The sequence below is a fragment of the Amblyomma maculatum genome, chromosome 8 (assembly GCF_055883805.1).
Source record: "Amblyomma maculatum isolate TAMU_Amacu chromosome 8, ASM5588380v1, whole genome shotgun sequence".
NCBI lineage: Eukaryota > Metazoa > Arthropoda > Arachnida > Ixodida > Ixodidae > Amblyomma > Amblyomma maculatum.
The window spans coordinates 64,450,023-64,459,208 of NC_139351.1; the positions used below are offsets into that span (position 1 = coordinate 64,450,023).

The 9,186-nt window shown below is 46.6% G+C and overlaps 1 protein-coding gene across 1 annotated transcript; it reads right to left on the bottom strand.

The window, feature by feature from the left end:
• Positions 1–878: 878 nt before the first annotated feature.
• On the bottom strand, positions 879–1,752 carry LOC146181299 (xyloside xylosyltransferase 1-like). Its single transcript, XM_084575758.1, has 2 exons — positions 1,744–1,752; positions 879–1,502 (listed from the first exon to the last, which is right to left on the bottom strand). Exons 1-2 carry the CDS (start codon positions 1,750–1,752, stop codon positions 879–881), a joined length of 633 nt encoding a protein of 210 aa, XP_084431884.1.
• Between the last annotated feature and the right edge of the window lie 7,434 nt (positions 1,753–9,186).

A 9,186-nucleotide genomic window follows, 5' to 3' on the forward strand; every position in this document is an offset into this window, starting at 1 on the left:
AGAAACAAAAATTTCGTAATTAAAAGACGTGAAGAACTCGCAGCCTCAACTGAGCACAAAAAGTGTTCACAAACATTTAAAAACATTTAAAAATTCAAAATTCTAGCCTTTATTTGATATAATATAATATTGATACAAGCTATAGTCGATGACGAAGCGGAGACAATCAGTGGTTAGTTGGCGTAGACGATGAAGTGGTTGCTGGTTGGCGTAGACGACGAAGTTGGTTGTCTGGAACCGCGCTCAGACCGCTGCTCGGATCACTCTCGGACTTCGGCAGTCTTCTAGGCTCAGGGCGTTGCCTGGGTTGTGGGGTTTAACGTCCCAAAGCGACTCAGGCTGTGAGAGACGCCGTAGTGGAGGACTCCGGAAATTTCGACCACCTGGGGTTCTTTAACGTGCACTGACATCGCACAGCACACGGGCGCCTTGCTTTTCGCATCCATCGAAAAGCGGCCGCCGAGGCCGGGATTTGATCCCGCGTCCTTGGGAACAGTAGTCGAGCGCCGTAACCACTGCGCCACCCCTGCCGGGCAGGGCGTTGCCTGGACGTTTGGCGCAATACCCGTTACAGTCTGGTGGAGTGCGCTGGGTACGCTTTCCCACGTTTACACGCTTCACGGCGGATCTGACTCCGGTCCACCAGCGACTAAGTCGCCGCCCCCGCGGACAGTCGCCTGAGGTTGGGCCCCTTTCCACCCCTACGAGGATCACGCAGCCGCAACTCTCGAGCCACCTCGACATAGCCACTGATTGTCTCCGCTTCGTTGTCGACTATAGCTTGTATCAATATATTATTAGCATACATCACCCTGCTAATATGCAGATATTGATTTCTGATTCAAAATGCTGCTAAAGGAACCGAAATTTCCCATCCTTTAAACAGGTTTTGGTGGCTTTCTGATTTGAGCACTTGAATTCTGAGTTGAGGATACTGTGATACACGCGTGATACTCCCCAAAAACATTCGAATAGCCCTGATCGCGCCAAAATTCACACAGCTGCCGATTCCACGTGCAAGGAAGCACACAGAAGAGCTCAGGGTGTTCCCAGCAGAGAAGCGAGTGGAAGCACTGGTCTCCAAGCGTGCCTTCAAATCTGTACTTAGCAGTTATCAGCTGAAGAGCTTTGACATTAAGGGAGCCCTGGTAGAGAGACGAGTTCCTAATTGCCTGGAGGTCTAAAAGCATGACACCAGTATTGAATCCAGGGTTTCCACGTGGTGGGGGCCCACCGCACTTGGTGCCAGGGTTTTCTTGGCGGTACTTTCGAAGAGCGTAGCGGTAACAGGCTGCTTGCTGTTCATATGCTATCCCCATAATGGCTGCAGGAACGAACAGAGAAAACTGGCACTGCTGCAAGGCAATGTCCAAGAACAAACGAATGTCAACGTCGAGAAGGATAAGCTTATGCACGCTCTTGGAGAACAGCCGGTGCAAACCTGTGGACAAGTAGAACAGAGCTTTGCCGTAGTAACCAGACCTGGGACCGATCACATCCCGCTATATCAGGAGCAAAACGAGAACACTGTGTTGCAAATAAGAGTTAAACAGCTTGAAAAGGTCACAACTGCAAGGCGTTACTTCAATCAGGATGAGCACTACACTGTAAAGCAGGAGACACATTTGCGAAAGATAGCCAGCCAGCCAGCCAGCCAGCCGGGAACGGGTGCAATGACTACATACAACAGAGAGAAATTCGGTGGCAGGGGTGACATTCCGCCGCCAGGCGGCGGTGACCTACCTGTTCCATGATAGCTACTGCTACCTGATGAGCATGATAGCTACTGCTACCACCCCGTTTCAAAGGGGACGCTCCTATATTCCATCCATCCATCCAACCCCATAGAGCCAGGAGCAGCCAAAGTAACGTTGGGAGCAGCCACTCTCCTTCAGGGACGCGCGATGTGTAAGTGGCATCAGAGCAGAGATGGGCGGTGTTGATCCATTACGCCACTAAAACGACGGAAACGGTGGCTTTTAAATGCGTTCTTATTCGTTTAGACAATATATTCACAATATGTCGCCAGGTGGTGGTGCTCAGAGGAATCACGCGCCAGAGTGTCTTAGACGCTCTGGCGTTACGTTTGCTGTAATTACCGTTTGCTGTATTTATCAACTAAAATCATTATGATGGGTAATGTCATCATTGTTATTATCACTGATCGCAACGGCATTGTCATTGCTACTATCATCCTCAGTGTAGACAATGCGAATTATGATGCGCCTTTCACGATTCCGGGTGTGGAACAGTTGGATCAAACGCTTTGCTGGCGATCGAAGGGATGGAGGTTCGATTTTCGTGTAAGGCAGGATTTTTGTTTTTCTGATGACGTCATCATAACATAATTTTACTGCAGCTACAGTATAGCCGGACGAACGAACAAATCAAATAACTTTATTTCACCACCTAGAAATTTCCAGATTGAGGGGAGCTGCAAGAAAAAGCTGCCAGTCGCAGCTTGACTGGCCTGCCTCACCCTGTCTGGTACATCGGCAGCATCCGTTTCCAGCACATAAACATATAAAAAGAAAGATAACTTATGTACAGTACAGACTTACAACGCAATAAGATCAGTTAGCATTAAAAAATTCAAGCGAGAACCATCATATTTTAAATAGGATTGCACGCAAAGCAAAACAGAAAAAAAGAAATGAAACGGAGACACACACGCTCATACAGGAAAGTATTCAAGTGTCACAAATAAGAATACAAAGATATTGTATGTATTCTTGTATATATTACAGAACTCATGGAGTTCACAGGTAGGTAGCGATGCTCAAAATATTTGCTATGCCTCAATGTTTTCGTGAAGCGAGCGAAACTCCTAATACGTGCACGAGAATAAATCAAAGCCATTCAATTCATACTCTTTTAGTTAAGGCGAAATCAGATAGCAGAGCACTTCTTTTAACAAATTTAGACGAGGAGTGGACACGAGCCAGGTCTCTTCGTGCCTTGTTTTATAGGCGCAGTCACTTTTTTCCTTTTGCCGATCCTATGGAAGTTGCCGACATTGTTTCTTGTTTCCCTTTTAACTCTCAAGCTTAACCGATATTTATAAAGGTTCAATATTTTAATTATTCTTGAAACACGGAAAAGATTCGCAATGGGCATAAGGGGCAGTAGCGTTTGAATGGCCTTGCCACTTTCCGCTTTGGTTTTGGTGGGGTCTATCAGGGTCTTGATTATTCGCCACGTTTTTGCCGTACTAAGAGTGCCGTCCAGCGAGCTGCTGAATTGTTGCCAGCTCTTTCTGGCAATCTGTGTTGCGTTTTCCTCTGCCATATCTTCGTAATTTCCGCGATCTTTTTTTTTTTTTAGTTTCTTGTTTAGACGCTGTTTCTTCCACCTTTTGATGAGTCCCCGCCTTGCCCACCTCCGCTGTCTGTTCTGCTTTTTGCAATTCTTAAGTGTACCGCTGCTGTACATCTTTCAGCTGCTTGCACCAGTCTTCTATGGTTATCCCCTCAGCCCCATTTGCTTGCAGTGCTTGCGGAAAGCGTCCCAATTTATTATTTTGGCCGTTCCGCTCTCGCACTTGACATTTTCTGCTGGAATTTGCGTTTTAATGATGTAATAGTGGCTGCCGAGATTCTCCAGCAAATTTTCCAACGTGGTCTGCCTCGCTCTGACGAACGTCAGATCCGTCAGTTCAAGCTTCCATTCGGTTTATGCGTGGCACCAGCAACTTTTCAGCGAATTATAGACACTGTGTTTTCGGTACTGAAGTACCACGCCTGCCTGGTGAAACATAGAGACGTGGTGGTGTTTTGTGCAACCTTCTAGAAACATCTGCGCCGTTTGCTATCTGTCTGTGAGGCCATATTATCTGTGGCCTCACACTAAAACCCGAAAAGTTCCAATTTGGTTACGAGGAACGTCACTTCCTATGCAACGTCGTTAGCATGATGGCGTCCAACCTAGTCTTAAAGGGCAACTCCGGAGCATTTTTGACATTCGAATATTCTAGTACAAATTTTATCATATGTTCTCCTTTCTGTCCTGACGCATTCTACAAAATTTGGGCGCCATACGATATTCCGTTCACGCGCAACACGGCTTTAAAATATGCCGTTTTCATGGCTTAAGTTGAGAGTATTTCAGCGGGCAACACTGAGCTGCAGACGTCACAAACAGTATACCCAGTATACCGGCGTTACTGTCCACTTCTCGCGTGATTATGAAATTGTGAGGCTTATATTGAACTACCTTAGACATTTTATGCAGTGCGTCTTGATTTCTATACTTTAATTTTACTATCCAACGCACGTATGAGTGTTTTTCTAATACTGAGTGTGACGTCACCATTTCGTCAACTGGGACGTCGTTTCAGGTCGTGAAAGCAGTTTCGGTTTCAATTTGCTGTTTTTCTTTTTTAAAAATTCTTGTAATTAGAATTTCGGAAAACGATTTTTTGTGTTGGAGTCAGGACATGCCGAGGAATGTAATTCAACTAAAAAAATCAAAAGGATGAAATAACCACCGGAGTTGCCCTTTAAGAGTTCCCAACGACCATAGAAAAGGAGACGCTGTGCCGCTTTCCAGGCCTTAGCGCCTATTACCGCTGGTGTATCGCCGGCTTCTTAGGTATTAACTTCAACGATTCGAGACACCACCACATTTCGTTCGGGTGAAGAGTTAAACCAAGATGGTTGGTTTGTGTGGTTTAACGTCCCGAAGCGACTCAGGCTATGAGAGATGCCGTAGTGGAGGACTCCGAAAATTTCGATCACCTGGGGTTCTTTAACGTGCACTGACATTGCCCAGCACACGGGCGCTTTGCTTTTCGCCTCCATCGGTAAAACCAAGATATAATCGAGCTCCGGAAAAGCCCACTGACGATAAGTGGCAAGGCATGCTTTGAGTGTCTATTCACTGCTTAGTAAGAATGCGAGCAATGCGGACTTAGATCCTGTCCAGGTTGGCGTGGATGAAGTTATTGTCATTGTCAGCATGACTTTGTCTCAAGCAGAAGCCCATTACCCAGCCAAAGAAACACAATGTTCTATAATGCTATCGGCTGTTGTGTGCTTTCACCCTTACTTGTATGGTCGCTGCTTTCATGTCATTATCTGACCATCAGTCTTTGTTGGTTGACGAACTTGAAAACTCCGGCCAGTAGATTCGAATGTTAGAGCTTTCGCCAGCAAGAGTTTGACATGACGGTGGTTTACAAATCCTGCAAGAAGCATGCGGATGGCGACGGACTTTCATGAGCACCGGTCAACCCTTTCACCGTGGCCGATGAAGATACCTCCTTTTTTGGAGTTATAGATGCGGCAACTCTTTCCCAATAGCAGCAAGCGGACCGGGAATTCCTCCCTCATATTGGTTGCTTGGAAAAGCGAGTACGCTTGTGGCTAATATTTTCGCAACAGGATTACATCAACCTGTCTTCATAGACGTTTAGGAAAACTCCCGTCCTTAGGGCAACCTTCATCTTCTTGCCGTACCAACAACCTTCCGCGTTGGAATCTTGCGGGCGATTCTTAGGAGCCAGCCACAGGCCACCTAAGCTACAACCTAACGTTAGCACGGGTAATACTAGTGTCAGTGACAGTGAAGCGCTGTGTAGGACGTCCGCAGACTGCCAGCACTGCAAAACACCTCTAAAACCAGCCGGTCTGCTCCATCCTCATCAAGTGCTGGAACCACCTTCCAAGAAATTTGTACATGTCCTTCTGGAGCCATTTCCGACGTCAACACGCATGTATAATGGATAATTGTTGCCACCAATTACCTTGCCAGCTAATCGCAGACAGAAGTACTGCAAAGAACACCACCATCCAAGCAGCTCGGTTCTCAGTTGACAAAATTGGCCAAATTGGCCTCCCGCACTCATAACCGACAGAGGAATACATTTACGGCCAGACTGTCACAGTTTAATTGTTCTTGGCTAAGTGGTACCAGGTACCAGAAAACGATGGTCTATGAATCTCAAATCAATGGTATAACGAAATGACCCAATACATTCATCTGGCTTGCCTGAGAAGTTCTAATGTTGGTGCATATGCATTTTCAGGGGCCCGCCTGCGCACGGGCATTGTCAAGGGCGAGTGCAATCGAGACGACTGCGCCTGCGTGGGTGGCGTCCGGTAAACCGATTAGGCCCACGATAGTACGTCTCCGAAAAGCGAAATGCCTCTAATAAGACTCTCGCTGGCGCCTCGCGTGTACGTCGATGTAGACTACAAGACCTGTCAAGGAATTCCCCTCACGTGACTTTCGCTACATATGGCACACGACAGCACTTGTGTCATACCATTCAGCTTCTTTCTCGGACGACCTGTGGCAATTAAGCGAGAGTCAATGTTGATCCCGAATCTCGAAGCCAAAAATGTCAATCACAACTCCAAATAATTCTTCAAACGCCCAGAGAAGGTTCGACCAAACGTCGTTCGCGGACCGGATACAAACAGCAGTATGATGTGCGTTGCCTTAGACACGTTATATACCACTCCAGAGACAAATTGCGGATACAGACTCCTGTCCGTCACCGTAGACTCCTTGAAAAATGTTTGCTATAGTACATTGAACCATCGAATATTCAGCGATGTTTAAGCTGCGTAACCTATAAGGTGGTGCTGATGGGTGCCAGAAACCGAAGCGAAGCCACCAACAAGCAGACGTCGTCCATGTTGTACGTAGCAAGGCGCACCATTCCGATTGAAATGCCACCTCCTTTCTAAATTTTTAATCAAAAACATGCTTCCTGCGAAGGTGGCAAATGCCGCATACAAGAAGACAGCGACGTTAGTGTTGCTGGAAATGAGGAAAGCTGAAACGCAGCCACAACTTTTCTCAGTATTTTTACTGCTGTCATTGAATTCTACCATCTTAAATTTTAGGTTTTTTTTGTTTAGCCGATAATTGATTTATTACAATGATCCAGTAATTCTGTAGTACATTTGGTTGTCGACACTGAAAACCTTGGCCAATCACTCTTTGTGTGTGTGTGTCATTACCAAGGTAGAAGAAGAAGAAGGGCAACTCACAGTAGCTGATGAGAAGAAGAAGAAGCTGATTTAAATGCCTCGTCCTCAACCTCCTGCTTCTGTGACCAGGTGAAAACATTTTTAAATTCTTCATTGTTAGTTTTTCTCTTCTTTAGGATGTTATTTGGTAGTTTAGGCAAGATGTCGACAGCTACTCCTGGCCAGGGGAACTGCCCCTTTTCAGCTGGCCTTCCTATAAACTAGCATCTCCTGGAAGCTTTCTTTTAGGGTAGCATCAGCAGCCTCCCTGTTGCGCTCATCCGTTGGGATGAAAGCGCCACCAAGATTCAGTGTAGACGGTGTTGATGACGATCTCACTCCTATCTATGTACGTCTCTGACGTCAGCCATTTCTGCTAAGAAGGCATTTTGTGCAGTTTGGCGGACCGGACCTTGATGAAGGGGCAAAGTTGTCTGTAAATTTGGTAGTCATTCGGTGAGTTTATATTCCCCTCATTGGTATGTTTTAAGAGACTAGTGCTTGGTGTCGACTCGAGACTGATTCCTTCTGAGACAGACTCATGAGAAGCTCTCTCCTGCAGGGGTGATTTCGATCCATCGTTGCACCCGTTCCATTGATGGAATTAAGACACAGGCGATTGTTTCAGCTTTTGCTGGAGCCGCATGCCATCTGAGTTGGTATGTCCGCCGCTCTTCAGTGTTGACTACTTTGCCTCATGGCCGCTGCAATGCCGTAATTGCTGGAGGTTTGGGCACAGCGAAGAATCCTGCAAATCAAGCGCTCGCTGCTGTACAGAGAAGTGAGCTCTAAAAAAGATACGAGATGTTTGATGAGTAATGGTGGCCATTCCACAAACTATACTCGCTCCTGTGAGGGCTGAGGAAGTGCTGGTTTTGGAGATTAGAGATAATCATAGCTACTCGAGGCGTGAGGGTATTGAAATTGTGAAGAAAAGGACATACATGGTTATGCGCGTGTGGCAGCGCAACAGAATACAATGACGGATTCCAGTCTGTCTGTTGCCTTATCAAGAGTGGTAGAAAAGGTTATGGCGAAAATCACTGACGTTTTGGGGATCAGTGACTGCATACATCACTCCGGTCGTGTTGTAACAGATGTCCTCTCTTATGCTAAACCACAATGCATCTTGATGCCTGAGGTGCATCCCCTTGATGCTCCCGATCACAACCGGGAAAGGCCTTCTATTTGTTCGATGCATACGCAAAAAGAGAGCCCATGTCCAACTCTCGGTACCCTCTAATGACTCGCCATAATGCAAAATGCAGACAGATGATGAGCACGTTCATTAGGCACCCATGCATATACCATGTGTAAACCTCATAGCGAAACACGCCCATGCCCTCGATCTGTTGGCACTCAGAAATATAACCACGAATTACAGTGGGCAACAATCCGACTCAATCAGATAGCCTTTTTGTGAAGCGCAAATCAAAGAATTAAGTTTCTTCGCTCTTTTTATGCAGCGCGGAAGGAATTCTCAGCCTCGATGGGGAGACGGCGCCTTCTGCCCTTCGTCACACTACTGGTTTTCTGCATATTATGCCTCCTTAAGAAGCAGCATGCACTCCATAGAAAGACCATTTCATCGCTGCTCATAAGGTTGACCAAGGCGTCTTCATTTCCCTATCTGCAACGTCCTTCGAGGAAGACTACTGTGCCGAACTTCGACTGTAAGTGGGATCCTTTATTCGGACACGTCATCCGCATCGGTGACTCATTTATATAATGCTCGACTGCTGTACCCAAGGATGCCCGACTGAAACCCCACTGCAGCGGCCGCTTTTCCACGATGGCGAAACGGAATGCGCTCGTGTACAGTACAATGACAGTGCACGTTAAAAAAAACCAGGTCGTCAAAATTTGCCCAGCCCTCAACTACAGTTTCCCTCATCACCTGTGTCTCATTAGCACGTTGAACGGTTGAACCATAGAGAAAGGATGAGTAAGAGAGGATTCTCTCATATACCCTAGCGGACCAATCGACTCTAGCACGCCTAGCGGTAGGTGAGAACAACTGGCTTGTCACACTTTCGGATGCTTCCTGTTCTGGTTTGACTGGATGCGAATTTCAAATTGCTTACGCGCCGCCCATTGGATTTTAGCGTGAAAGCAACTTGCATACACTTCTTACTTCGGTTTCACTGGCGCAAATTTCAAATTGCTTGATCGTTACTCGCGTTTGTTTGTGGCCTGAGGTGGATAGAAT